Source organism: Lonchura striata, chromosome 12, assembly GCF_050655825.1.
Source record: "Lonchura striata isolate lonStrDom1 chromosome 12, ASM5065582v1, whole genome shotgun sequence".
Taxonomy (NCBI): Eukaryota; Metazoa; Chordata; class Aves; order Passeriformes; family Estrildidae; genus Lonchura; species Lonchura striata.
In genome coordinates, this window is record NC_140714.1 from 2407387 (window position 1) to 2420475 (window position 13089).

Genomic DNA, 13089 nt, shown 5'->3' on the forward strand with positions numbered 1-13089 from the left:
CCAGCCTGGGTTCCAGAGGAACATTTGATTAATTTGTGCTGTCTGCAAGTCAGGCTTTTAACCTCTGGGAAAGCTCTAAACACTTTAAAAGCTTACAGCCTTAAAATGGATTGTCAAAGTGAACTTAAACTAAATAGAGGTCAACAATCTCAGGGTTATTTGGGCTTTTCCAAGGATGCTCAGTGGAAAGACTGGGGTTTGTGTGCTGGGTACAGTGACACAATCCCCCAGCTGCTCCCTGAATGCAGAGCATTGCCTGAGCCACCACTGCAGCTGGGAACAGGCACAGCAGTGCAAGAAAACACAGAAAAATGCAGGAAAAGGGATTTTTGGAAGGAAGGGCTACTGATGAGTCTTCCCAGGGCTCCTCAGCATTGCTTTGCAGACAGGAGGGTCAGGAGATCCACCCCACATACTCTTCAAACATAACCTGGTTCCCCATGTTTGATTTTTAGCAAGGAGAGAGCCCAGAGGAGGCTCCAGGGGGATCAGAGGATGGAGCAGCTCTGCTGGCAGGAAAGGCTGGCACAGCTGGGATTGTTCACCTGGGCAGGAGAAGCTCTGGGGGGAGCTCAGGGTGGCCTGAAGGGGCTGCAGGAAACATGGAGAGAGACAAATGACAAGGGGTGAGGGACAGGACACAGGGAATGGGTTTAAACTGGCAGAGGGCAGGGCTGGATGGGAGATTGGGAATAAATCCTTCCCTGGGAGGATGGGCAGCCCTGGCACAGCTGTGGCTGCCCCTGGATCCCTGGCAGTGCCCAAGGCCAGGTTGGGCAGGGCTTGGAGCCACCTGGGGTAGTGGAAGGTGTCCCTGCTGAGAGCAGGGGGTTGAAACTTGATGAACTGGATGAGCTTTAAGGTCCCTTCCAACCCAAACCAGTCTGTGATTCTGTGATGTCACACAAGCACAAAAACCATTCCTATTTTGATATGTGTCAGGGGTGAGGCTGCAGTTACACTGAGCACTGTCAGCTGGAGTCAGGTCTCATCTCAGAGTCAAAACTTCTCTCAGGAAAGAAAATCTTTGCTCCTGTTTTCCCTCCTCTTCCCACATTCCCTCCCGCTGCTTCGAGCTGCACCCACAGCCTCGGTTACAGCCCAGTGCTCCCTCTCATTTCCTTGGGAACACACAGCACAGAAACAATCAAAGCCAGGTTAAAAAACCCATGAAATTCACAAATCCCCTTCTGACCAGAATAATTCTAACGTGAAAGGAGCAGCATTAAACCCCGGAATTAATAAAGCAAATCTCTTACTTTCCCAGGGCAAAGCATTCCAGTCGGACAGAGGAGCCCTTGGCTGCGTAGGTCGTTTCTGGAAAACGCACCTCGATCTTTGGCTCATACTCCCCCATCACACCTGTGGAACATCAGAACAGCTCGCTCCAGCTGAGCCCCAGAGCTCCCCGTGCCACACAACTTCAGGGTGAAAGGAAGGGTGGCGTGAATCCCTTCAGAGCCTCGCGTTCCACCCGTGGCGAGTGGAACGCGGTGGAGTTCAACCCTCTGCTGCAAACTCTGTGAGATCTCTCCATTCCCTGCCTTTGGAGCGTGACTTTATACAAGTTTTACATCACAAATCTGCTGTGCATCAAGGTTTTTGAGATGATTTTGGGTTCACGCCCCTTACCAAGCAACGGTTTTGCCACCGGTCACTCTCAGGGCACTGCGTTGATCCTATGTGCAAGAAAATCAGAAAATCCCACGTGCAAACTGCTTGCAAAACTCTTTACCATTTCTTTAAAACATCCAAATGTGAGTTGCAGACTTGAGGAAGGCTGCTGTAATTAGATGGAATTATTACATTTGAAAGTCTGGCTGAACATCTGATAAATCACAGATAATCCAGTATTAATTTAGGGCATTTCATTTTGCAGCAGGCTTGGGATGGATTTAGGAAACTAAACTTTTAGCTGAACTTCTTCAATATCTTTTATGTGTCTCACAGTGAAACTCATTCCATCCGTAGGGATGAACATAAATCAGGTATTTTCCTGCAGTGTCTTTGCCCAGATCCCACACAGAAAATGAACCAATTCTTGTTTTATATTTAACAGGCATCTGGATAATATTACACATGCAGCTTCCACTGCTGCCTCAGAGGCTGCCAGCATTGGAGTCAATCCAGAGGCCAGCAGAGAGAATGGGAGAAGAAAAAGGGACTGATAGAAGGAGTCTGAGAAAAGGAATAGCGTGATCAAAAGGAAAAAAAGGAATCAGAAAATATCTTAGGCATCTGCAATCAGAGTTTGTGCCAAATTATGAACTTTGGAGCTGAGGAAGCGCAGCTTTGCTTTGTGTAATCTGCTGATGTTATTGAACAGCACAGCCTCGCAGTGAAAGCATTACTCCATGCTTTTTTTATTTATTTATTATTCCACAATGCACAGCTGAGTTTTGTTTATCCTCCAAATCCAACTCTGCACAGGCTTTTGTCACTGATTGTCACCACTGCTTTGCAAACAGCACGAGTATATTGAAATTTAGGTGGGCAAACTCCCAAAACAAACTTTGTGTACAGATTTCCAGGTCTGTATTTCTCCCCATGAACATTTAATTACAAATGTTGCCAGGAAAGATTTTATACATGTGCAGAGGAGTTTCTCACCTCGGCAACTTGATTTGAAGCAGCTCTCTGGATTTGATATGTGAGCTATACTTAGATGACAAATTTAGAAAGATTTATTGGATTTAAACCTTAACACGGGCACGAGGTGGGAAATATTAACATGCCACGTAACATTCTCTTGTTTTTCAGTGACATTGTGAACTTTCTTTGCATGTTCATCTCCTCATCCCTGTCCCTGACAACTCAAGCATCACTGGTCCCTCAGGATTTCAGCTTTTCTATTTTCCATCTATTTGTAACCCTGCAGTTCTATAGGGTGTAACTCCAAACTCCACACTCAGTGTGAGCTGCTGCTTCCCCATTTGGGGCAGACACAACAATTCCTCTCCAGGCCTGGCAGTCAAGGACCCCTCACTGCCTCAGGCCAGAGAGATGGGAACAAAAGTGAGTTGGGGGAGCAAACCTGGGGTCAGTGACTTCATTACCTGCAGCTGGAATTGGCAGATTCACCCCCAATATACAAATGAACCAAACTTATAAAAGTGTGAAAACCCATGACCCATCATCCATTTTTGGGTGTAGCGCCTGGGGGCTTTGTCTGATACATTACATTTTTCATTTGATTTCATTCAGGTACACTTAGACCTAAATGTACCTGAAGGGCCTTCAATAAATATAACCACTTTTTAATCCCTTAATTCTGTCTTGTCCTGGCTTGTAAAATCAGCATGGATTCTATTTGCCATCTGCTGGAGGTTGGGCAGTTTTCTTATCTCTTCCAAGAACAATGTCTCCCTCCGGGGAGAATCTTCTGTTAATGGGCCATTGAATGACTCAGTGCATGACTGGGAAAGTTCCATCATCCCATGGTGAGATGCTCCGCCCAGAGGGAGGAGCCAAGCATTCCTACCTGCATAAAATCAGCACTTTTGGGACCAGGGCAGCCCTTTGCTGGATTCCCAGAGGAGCAGCTTCTTCCCTGCTGGATCCCCAGAGGAAGACCAGGCCCAGCTACTCCATCCCCAGACCTCCAGAGGAAACTCCACCCTTCTCCAGATCCCTGCTCCAGCAGCATTTCATCTGCCCCTCCAGGAGGAGCAGCCACCATTTCACTGGACTATTCCCAACACCCTGACTCCTCAGGGTGTCAGCTTTCTGACTCTATGACTAGTTTTGTTTATACTAATTACATTTTTAAAATTTTTTATTTCATTTTTCTCCTAGTAAAGCACTGTTATTCCCATTCCCATATCTTTGCCTGAGAGCCTTTTAATTTTGAAATTGTGGTACTTCGGAGGGAGGGGGTTTACCTTTTCCATTTCACAGGAGGCTCCTGCCTTCCTTCACAGACTCCTGTCCTTTCAAACCTGTCTAACCTCTGTTTTTAGGTAGCCCCAAAAGGCATCGTCACCGTGGGGCCGTGTCCTGCTGCACCGCCTTCACTGGGGGAGTTTGGGGGTGAACTCCCCACAGCTGGAGCAGGAGCAGTTGGGTTTTTGAGGCGGCCGAGCCCCCTGAGCACTCACCGTCGCCGCGCAGGGTGAGGGCGGTGGGGGTTCCCCAGACGTGGCGCCGCGCCTCGGCGCTGCTGACGGCACACGTGTAATTCCCAACATCCCACGCCTCCACCTTGGCCAGGTACAGGTTTCCCGTTGCCTGGGAAACGAAGCGCCGCCTGTCTTCCCGAAGATCCAAGGTGTTATTGTTGAAGAGCCACGTGTAGGACAAGCCTGGAAAACACCAGACACGTGTCATGCGTCCCTCCCAGAGGAACGCCAGCAGTTTCTCCAGGGAGAATGAGGGAAAACCACCGGGGAGGCACAAATTAGCACAAGCCAGGTGTTGGTATTGGACACAAAATGAGTATGCAGAAGCCTGGTAAGTTTAAAAGAGACAAAAACCCAGTTTTATTCAAATATCTGGTATATATAGAATTCTAAAGGTGACCATGGATTGGACAATGGAATTACCACCTCTCCAACCACATTGCTCCAAAGATCAATCAATCATTTCTCTCCACCTACAGAGAAATGTGTAAACTATTCTATTTATACATGAAATGGTGTGGGAACTCTTGACTCTCAAATATCTAAACATTATCAGAAGGCTAAAGAAGTTTTATGAGAAAATGGAATGAGTACACAGAAGCTTGGTAAGTTTAAAAGAGAGAAAGACCCAGTTTTATTCAAACACCTGGTATATATAGAATTCTAAAGGTGACCGTGGATTGGACGATGGAATTACCACCTCTCCAACCACACTAAAGACCAATTTAGATTGGTCTAAAGATCAATTAATCATTTCTCTCCACCTACAGAGAAATATGTAAACTATTCTATTTATGCATGAAATTGTGTGGGAACTCTGACTCTCAAATATATGAACATAATCAGAAGGCTCAAAAAGTTTTATGAGAACTTTAAAACTTTCAAAAGAACCATAAAAGAAAACTTTAACACTTTTAAAAATCAGGGCAACAGCCAGGTGAGCATTGCTCAAGTTTTCAGCTCATTTCAAGCCACTTCAGGAGGTCACAGCAGTTTCTGTCTCCTGCTACTTCTCATTTTCCTGCCTAGCCTGCTCCCAAGCAGGAATGGTGGTACTGCAATGGCGTGGGAAAGCTGCTTTAGTAAATAATTCCTGTTTATGGCACTTTCCCTCTGAAAATCCTGAAGGCAAATCGCTGCCTGGTGCTACAGCTCCTTTCTTCACTGTCAATATGGAAAAAATTAAACTGGTTACAAGGAGCTTGAACACTGGATTTTAATGGAGGGATGAGCTGAGCTGCACAAAAGTATTTTGGAGACAAAATTTGATCCTATGGCACATTTGATAATGAGCATCACCTTATCTTCCATACTTCTTGCCCCATTCTCACTTCCTGCCCCTTCTCTGCCCCCATTTCCCACATGGTGCTCCACAATGCAAACCTTTATAATGTGGCTCTATAAGACCAGGCAACTTAAAACTGATTTGTCGGCCAGCCCACCCTGGGAAAGCAGATATCCTTGTGAGTTTACCATTCTCTGGTTTTGGGAAAGACTTTTGGATCAAAAAAGGAGCAGGTTCAGAGCCGATTCCCCAGTATGGGGTCACCCAGGGTGTCCTGCCAGCCCCTCTTTGCAGCTGCTCTGCACCCAACAGCAGGAGCAGGACTCAAACCCTGTCTTTTACAAGCCACAGTAAATCAGAACTTTCCAAATCCACCAGTTTAGCTCCTCTTAATTAAATGCATAATTCATAAGCTAACAGTGTGCTGCCAACAGCTTCATTTTTACACATTTCCCCCATCAACAACCCCATTCCAAAAAGATTATTTACGTTGCTCTCCCCCTCCTCAGCTCCGGCTTGGGAGCAGTATGGTAATAAGTCTGCAAACTCCAGTAGTTTTGTGGAGTTTTATGTTATCAGCTTCCAGCATTTTAGGACTCTCATTAGAAATGATGCATCTCCAGGGAGCAATCAATGCCACTTTCTATACTTGGCTAAATCCTGCAACGGGCTCCCTTTTACTGCAGATAATGCGAAACTATCCCGTGCTCTGCAGTAAACCTGGGAGATGCAGCAATTAATTCTCAGGGTTACACAAGGTGTGTGCAGGTCCACGTGCTCACCCACAAGATCAAAACCTTGGCACATTTACCTGCCCTTGGACTTTGAGGTGCTTAAAGCATCTGTTTCCTGCAGGAAACCTGGAGGTGGAGGGATTTTCCTGCGGGAAGGATCACAACTAAGGGATGCAGCCAGGACGTGATCTGTCTTGCAGAGATGCACAGACTGTTTCCCTGTCTCAGGAACAGGTTTTGCTGACTGCAGACTGTCTGGGCGAGCAGACCAAAGTGTGCAAAATTCTGATTTCAACTCATTTTTTGAAAGTCTCTAAGCTGCAAGATGGGGACTGTACAGAAAATGCTGAAGATTTGCAGGTAAATATTTTAATCTGTGTTCATTTAAATGTTGTCCACATTTCTGGGGAAGAAATACCTTGGATCTCCCCTCTCCCCAGACTTCCCAAAGCACTGAGGGCTGGTACCCCAATGTGCTTTTCCTTCTTGCTGGAATTTTTGCCTTCCTCCTTACTCAGACCTGCACTAAGGCACCTCTGGGCAATAAAACCATGCTGGGTGCTTAAACCTGACATTTGGATGCCCAGATTTCCATGCCAGGATAGCATATCCAAGAGAATCTGGAAATAATTTTAAGAATGAATAATAAGGAAAAGCAGTTCAGAATTTCTCTGCCAAATTCTGGTGGTGGCAATTACAGAGCTGAAGAAAGCCCTGACCCCCTCTAAGGACATCCCTGTACCTGCCAAAACTCCAAAAGGATTCTCTCCAAAATATTCTTTAAAATATTTTATGGCATGGAACCAAAGCCCAGACTCCAGGCGTGGGAGCAGGTGATGAAGCTGAATTCTCTGTGCAAGATAGGATAAAATAAAACTCTATTAAAGCCAACTTTGTGCTACACAGACATTCTTCAGGAGGTCAATCTGTGAATTAATTAATCAATAAAAGAGAACCAGACCTTTTCTGTCCTGATTTCTGTTCTCAGGGGGCTCCAACTGACTTCATTTTCTGAAGTTTCTCCCTGTCTGCTCCCCACCATTGCTTCAGGGACTATTGATGAATTTTCCCATTAACTGGGAACAAGCACAAGCCCCTCTTAGTCATATTTAAATCCCTTTTCCCCCCAGTATGAGGGATATAAACACTCCCCCTCTCCTAGCTGCAGGTTCATCCTCACCCATCTGCAGGCTATCCTTGCCTAGAGCCTCATTCAGCTCCACTAAACTCTGAAGAAATCCTAATTTTAATTGACTTCAGTGGGAGTTGGATGAAATCTCAAGAGGAAGGAGCCAAACTTTGGAGACTGAACTTTTTTTTCATGCTTTTAAGGCATAATACCAACAACCTACTCCCTCACTCAGTATCTTTTTTTGGAAAGTTACTACAGCAACAGGTAACAGAGTAGAAATCCAGGACTGTGTTATAAAATCTTTTACTTTGGGTCATTTGGAATAAATCCAATGAGCAGATCCACCAAATGAGCCAAAAAAAAAAAAGAGTAAAAGCCCTTTGCTCTCACTTTTATGGCAGAGCAGGAGTTATTTTATAGTGCTGTATTGTAAATGCAGGTGAATCCAATGGGAAGAAATGCTGATGTCTGACTCAATTCAGAAGGCTGAATGATTTCTTTATTATAACTGTGCTAAAATACATTAATGTACTATATAAAAGGAGGATACTAAAACTACATACTACTTTCTCTGACTCTAACACAACTCATGACCGTCTCTGAGAGTCCAGCCCCAGTGGGTTGGATTGGCCACCAGCTCAAACAATCCTCACCAGAATCCAACCAAGCATCTCCCCAGGGAAACAATTCTCCAAACACATTCCACATGGGAAAAACAAGGAGCAGAAATAGAAATTATTTTCTCTTTCATTTCGCTCAGTGCACCTCTATGAAAAATCCTGAGAGAGAGATGTGCTTGCCACAGTGCTGCAATATTAGGGTGCGTTTGTTTGTTTTTTTTTTTTTTTTTAATTTGTGGTGTCAGTGTCCCTTCTCACCCTAGAGACCCCAAAATCTGGTTAATCCACCTCACCTTGCAGGTGGGCAATTCCTGAGTTTGGCCAGGCTGGAGAGCATCTCCCACCTCTGCTAATCCTGAGAGTTTTCCTTCAGAGCTCAGCTGGGAAAGGGCTGATAATCACTCCTGGTGCACAGATCTGGGGATTGAACATTTCAGCGCTTCCCTCAGCCCAAGCAAACCCAAACTGGTGCTGCTGGATCCAGGCTGGGCTCAGGGATGGGGGCTCTCCCTCCCTCCGGAGCTGTGGGAAAACTGGATTAAACATTCACAGGAGCAGGGAGAGAGGGACAGCCAGGCCAGGACTGAGGCACTGAGTTTTGTAAAGGGAGGGACACTTCAAACCCTCCCTTTCAGATTCTGCACTTTATCAGTGCAGCGTTTAATAAAAAATGCAGAAATCAAAGGTCCTTTCTCACCTCCTCCCATCCTCTGCACATACCCAGTTTCGGGTTTCACCTCCTTCCCCACCTTCTGCAAGCTGAGAATTGGGATTTTTTACCCTCGAGCAGGTCCACAGGGGGATCCTACATCCTTAGAGTGTTTTGGGATTTATTCAGCCTCCCTACAGCAACGCCAGCACACAGGAAAGCGCAGAGCATCCCAGCCCTGGCAGCTCTTCCACACCAATAAATGCAAATGCAGAGTGATCCTGCTGCTCCTAACAAGATTAGCAACTTCCTTAAAGCTCTGCAGGGAGCCAGCTCCGAGGAAACAGGCTTTAGATCAGGCTTCACTTCTAAGGAAATAAATGAACAACAGTCCACCCCACAGTCTTGTGTCAAGTATTACCATTTAGGCTGCAGCTTCTCAAGCACAGGCAGGTCAAGCTCATGTGTATCTGCAGAAATTAAAGCTTCTTCCAGCTTCCTCCCTCCACGCCTTTCCCTGCCCCAGAGCTCTATAGAAAACACTTTTTTCACTAGTGAAATATTACTATATGTTGATTACACAGGGGGAAAGGGCTGACCTAAAGAACTTAAAGCAGAGATGGGATGAGGTTGGAGGAAAAACATCCAGCTCACCTGGTCCCCCCTGCCCCTCTGAGCCTCGCTAACAAGCAGAGGGATGGCAGAGCTGAACTTTGCAGGGTGTGGAAATGAGCCTCATAAATAACCAGAGACACCAGTGCATAAATTAGTGAGGAGGGGCAGGCTGAGGGAATAAAGGGTTTGGGGTGGGTCAGATAACTCGGGGCAGCCCTGCTCTTGCTTTAAAAACTAATTACAGGCTGTGATTTTTTTTTTGCCTGTTAACTGTAATTATTAATGTCCTAATTGATCTCAGATATAAACTTGGGTGGGTATTTTTTTCTTTCATGCTTGTGTTTGATCAGTACCGAAAGTCCTAATATTAGTTCACAGCCATATGGAATTCTCTTTTTGTTCTCTGAGATGCTTTAAAGCTGATGTGAAAGCTGCTGGAGCAGCCTTTTTGTGCATTTGTTTGTTTGCTTGGTGGGCTTTGTTTGTTTGTTTTTGGTTTATAGCTGACTAATATATTTTTGTCCTCTATTTGAATGAATCACTCATTTCTCTTGTACAAAAATAAGTTAGCAGAACTCTCAGTTAAGAAACCAGGACACAAAAAAGAAGCAGCACATCTTTCCTTGTCACCTCTATTGGAAAATTAAGTTTAATTCCAATTGAGTTTTAAATATTTTAAATATTTTTGACCACTTTTGGTGTCTGCTAAGCAGCTGAGTGTCCTGATGAGCTCTGCAGAGTTTCCCTGTGAGCAGGAGGTGTAACTCCAGTGGTGCAGGACCAGACAAACTTGGCAATGTGAGAAAGAGACGTGAGACACTTCCCTAGAGACCATGGGTGGTAGAAACACTTTTGCAGCTCTCGTTCCATCTTCTTGATGTTATATGGGAGGAATTGAATTAATGAACCCTCCTTGTTTTCCATTCTATTTTTTCTATTCCTCTTCTTCTATTGTTATCCTGACTTTTAGAGGTTGGCAGGAGGTTTTACCCAGTGCTTCCTATTTCAAATTTCCTATATTAATAGCAGCTCCTTCAAACAACTGCTGTACAGAGGTTTTCTGTCTTCCTTCAAGTCACTACATCACAGCAAAGGCAACTCTTTCCCTGCTGGTAGGGCTTATCTTCCAAATTCCTTGACATCTCTCTAATTCCTGACACAGTTAAAGTGCTGCACAGAGCTCTTGTAATGTGAGCTGGAAGCACAGTTTGTAATCCTTCCTTCTGTAGGTATTGTGGGGTGGAGGCAAGGGTTGCCATTTAGAAGAACCTAAATATAAAATCCTTTTCAACAAAAACAACTTCCCAAGCATCTTGAAAGAGTCTCTGACTTGTCATGGCTCACACCGTGTACTACATCCCCACGGCATATAATTTTGGATCCTGAACAGAGTTTTGGGATGACAAAAGGAGTCAGGCTCTGTTCTCTGGGGACTTATTGCAGGGAATGGATTTTCCAGGCCTGTTGGTCAGCAGCTCCCAGCCCCAGCTGCAGGAACACTCTGGGAAAGGTTTTGCTGGTGGATACCATTTTGTCAGTTCAAGGAATCAGGGGGGAACTCACCTGCTAACTATTTATTTGTTCTGAATGTTTTTCTTCCCCTCCTTCCTATTTGTCAAATCATCATTTTACCCTGCAGCAGGAGGGAAACAGATCGTTCAGTGGCTGCAGGATGGATGTGTTGTCTTTCTGCCTGTCCCACTGATACATTTGAGGAGCTCTTGGAAGCCTTTTGTGCCCTTAAGGACCATGTTTCACTTCGTCTCCTTGATTATACCCTCCTTTCATGTGGCTGTAAACACCCAGTGAGCTGACACTGCCTCTCCATAGCACTGGAGGGGCTCCTATTGATTGATGGGGTTTTTCTCCCTCTCTGAAATACTGCTTCCTCTTTTCACATCACTATTTACCTTCTCCTTGGATTTTGGCTTATAACTCTGTTTGTTTAAGAAGGATTGAGGATTGCTGGAGCAGGACATGGAAAACTGCAGCTCCTGTGGGTGTGTGGTCACCGCTGGCAAAAGCAGAATGTGAGCCATCCAAGAGCTGCTCATTCTTTAAGGGCAGAACAAGACAATATGGTAACTACATCATTGATATTTCCCCTCTATCAATAAATACTTGCTTTACTTGGGTAAAATTTTCACCTGGATTTATCCCACCCAGAAAGGAGAATCTCCAGGGTATTATGGTGAGCACCATCAAACAATTAATCAGAAAACTCTTTTCCGTTCCCCATCTGAAGGGCTGACAATTACTATGAAACCTGATCTAGGCTCTCCTTTAAACAGGCAGTTCACCTCTCCAGAAGCCCCTTCCAATCTAAATTATTCTCTGATTATCAGGAAGGAAAATAAAATCAGTGATTCAAGAGCAGAACCCAAACCTTCAAGACAAATCCACTGTGTCCTTCCTGTGTCCCAAGAATGACAGGTTAAATTTGAACCTGTTTTGTAAGTTTTTCTGTCCTGTTTTGGTGTGCAGATTTTAACTTTATAGTAAGTGTTACTGAGATCTTTTCTCAGGGTGGTGAAGACAAAAAAATCCTGTTCTAGCTGGAGACTCAAGGAATCTCTTCAAACTTCAGGCCCAAATCATGAACAACATGAAAAGAGGAGGTTGGGCAAGCAAGCAAGGAGGATGGAACTTCATAATTTGGAGCTATTAATTAGACAGGTGGCTCCTGTATGCAAATAGACTAAAACTTATAAAAATGTGAGCTCTCATGCCCAAGCCCTTTTTGCTTCCATCTTGGAGCCATCTGGACAGAGCCACAACTGTGGCTAGGGTACTGCCAGGGTGTGGCCTTTGAAGGCACTTCAATAAAAATCCACTTTATTGCTCTTAATTCCATTTAGCCTCTCTTCCAGTTCCTTAAGGCGTCACTACTCCCTGACAAAATAATAAAAAAGGGCCCTAAAAAAGCGTGAACCCAGTGCCTTTTGAAGAAACAAAATCCGAATTTGTTGCAAACCGCGGTAATTGATGCATGAGCGAATTCCAGTGGTAATCCCACAGGGAATTCTGCTTCTCCCGAGGCAGAGCAGGGGCTGCCCAGGCTGTCCCCATCATACCTCCGTGGTGGGGGGGAGTTCCACAGAGCAGGACCACTCCTTGTCCCTCTCTCACTGACACCGGGCTTCTCGGTCTCGTCTCAAAGTTTTCCAGGTCTTGAGGGAAAAGGAGAAAACAAGGCCTGGTTATTGTCCATCAGAGTTATTCCCAACTGCATCCCAATTTATCCAATTTATTAACTCGAGAACAGTCATGTGTTGGGCAGCAGAATTTAATTTCATTGAGAGATTGTGTGCAAGAATTGCTTGTCCAACCTTTAGCATGGAATTACAGGATCATTAAGTTTGGAAAAGACCTCCCAGATCCTCCAGTCCAGCCATTACTGAGTCCTTTGACATTCACAAAATATTTATTCCTACAGCATTTCTACTGCAACTTTGGGAATTTGTGTTTACCATTTCTCTTTCCAAAGCCAGTCTATTATTCCACTACTTTTTCCAGCATCATTTTTTGGAACTTGCAAGACTTAATCTACATGAGTTGGAAAAAAAAATATGCATTTTGTAGTGTTTCCTTTTCTATAGAAATAGAGAACAGCTGTGTTCTATATATATAAGTGATAATTAAAGATCAGCAGGACTCCCACAGAGTGTAGGTTTAAATGATGATAAAAATATGTTGCTTTCTTTAAGATTCTGGGCTGGCCCAAACTGGCTGCAGTGCTTGGATGTGTTTTAATTGCCTTGAGTTTTAGGACTGGTTTTCAAGGGGAGGAAGAGAGGACTTCCTGGGAAATCTCCTGCCCATGCCCATCTCCCACAGGTGATTTTTATGGCTCTTAATGTCTATTTTTCTATTCTATATATCAATCTGCTGCTTCCTCGTGTTTCACTGAGATGTTGAAGAATTATCAGCCTGATT

General features: G+C 44.7%; 1 protein-coding gene across 3 annotated transcripts in view; it reads right to left on the bottom strand.

The window, feature by feature from the left end:
• Positions 1-13089, bottom strand: part of CNTN6 (contactin 6) — a 129946-nt gene that overhangs the window by 48464 nt on the left and 68393 nt on the right. For all 3 annotated transcript variants that reach the window (XM_085590276.1, XM_021529017.3, XM_085590277.1), the window contains 3 exons: positions 12228-12323; positions 4098-4301; positions 1260-1362 (listed from right to left, as the gene is read on the bottom strand). In XM_085590276.1, the coding sequence (XP_085446402.1) occupies positions 1260-1362; positions 4098-4301; positions 12228-12323 (403 nt within the window). The remainder of the gene's footprint in view (positions 1-1259; positions 1363-4097; positions 4302-12227; positions 12324-13089) is intronic.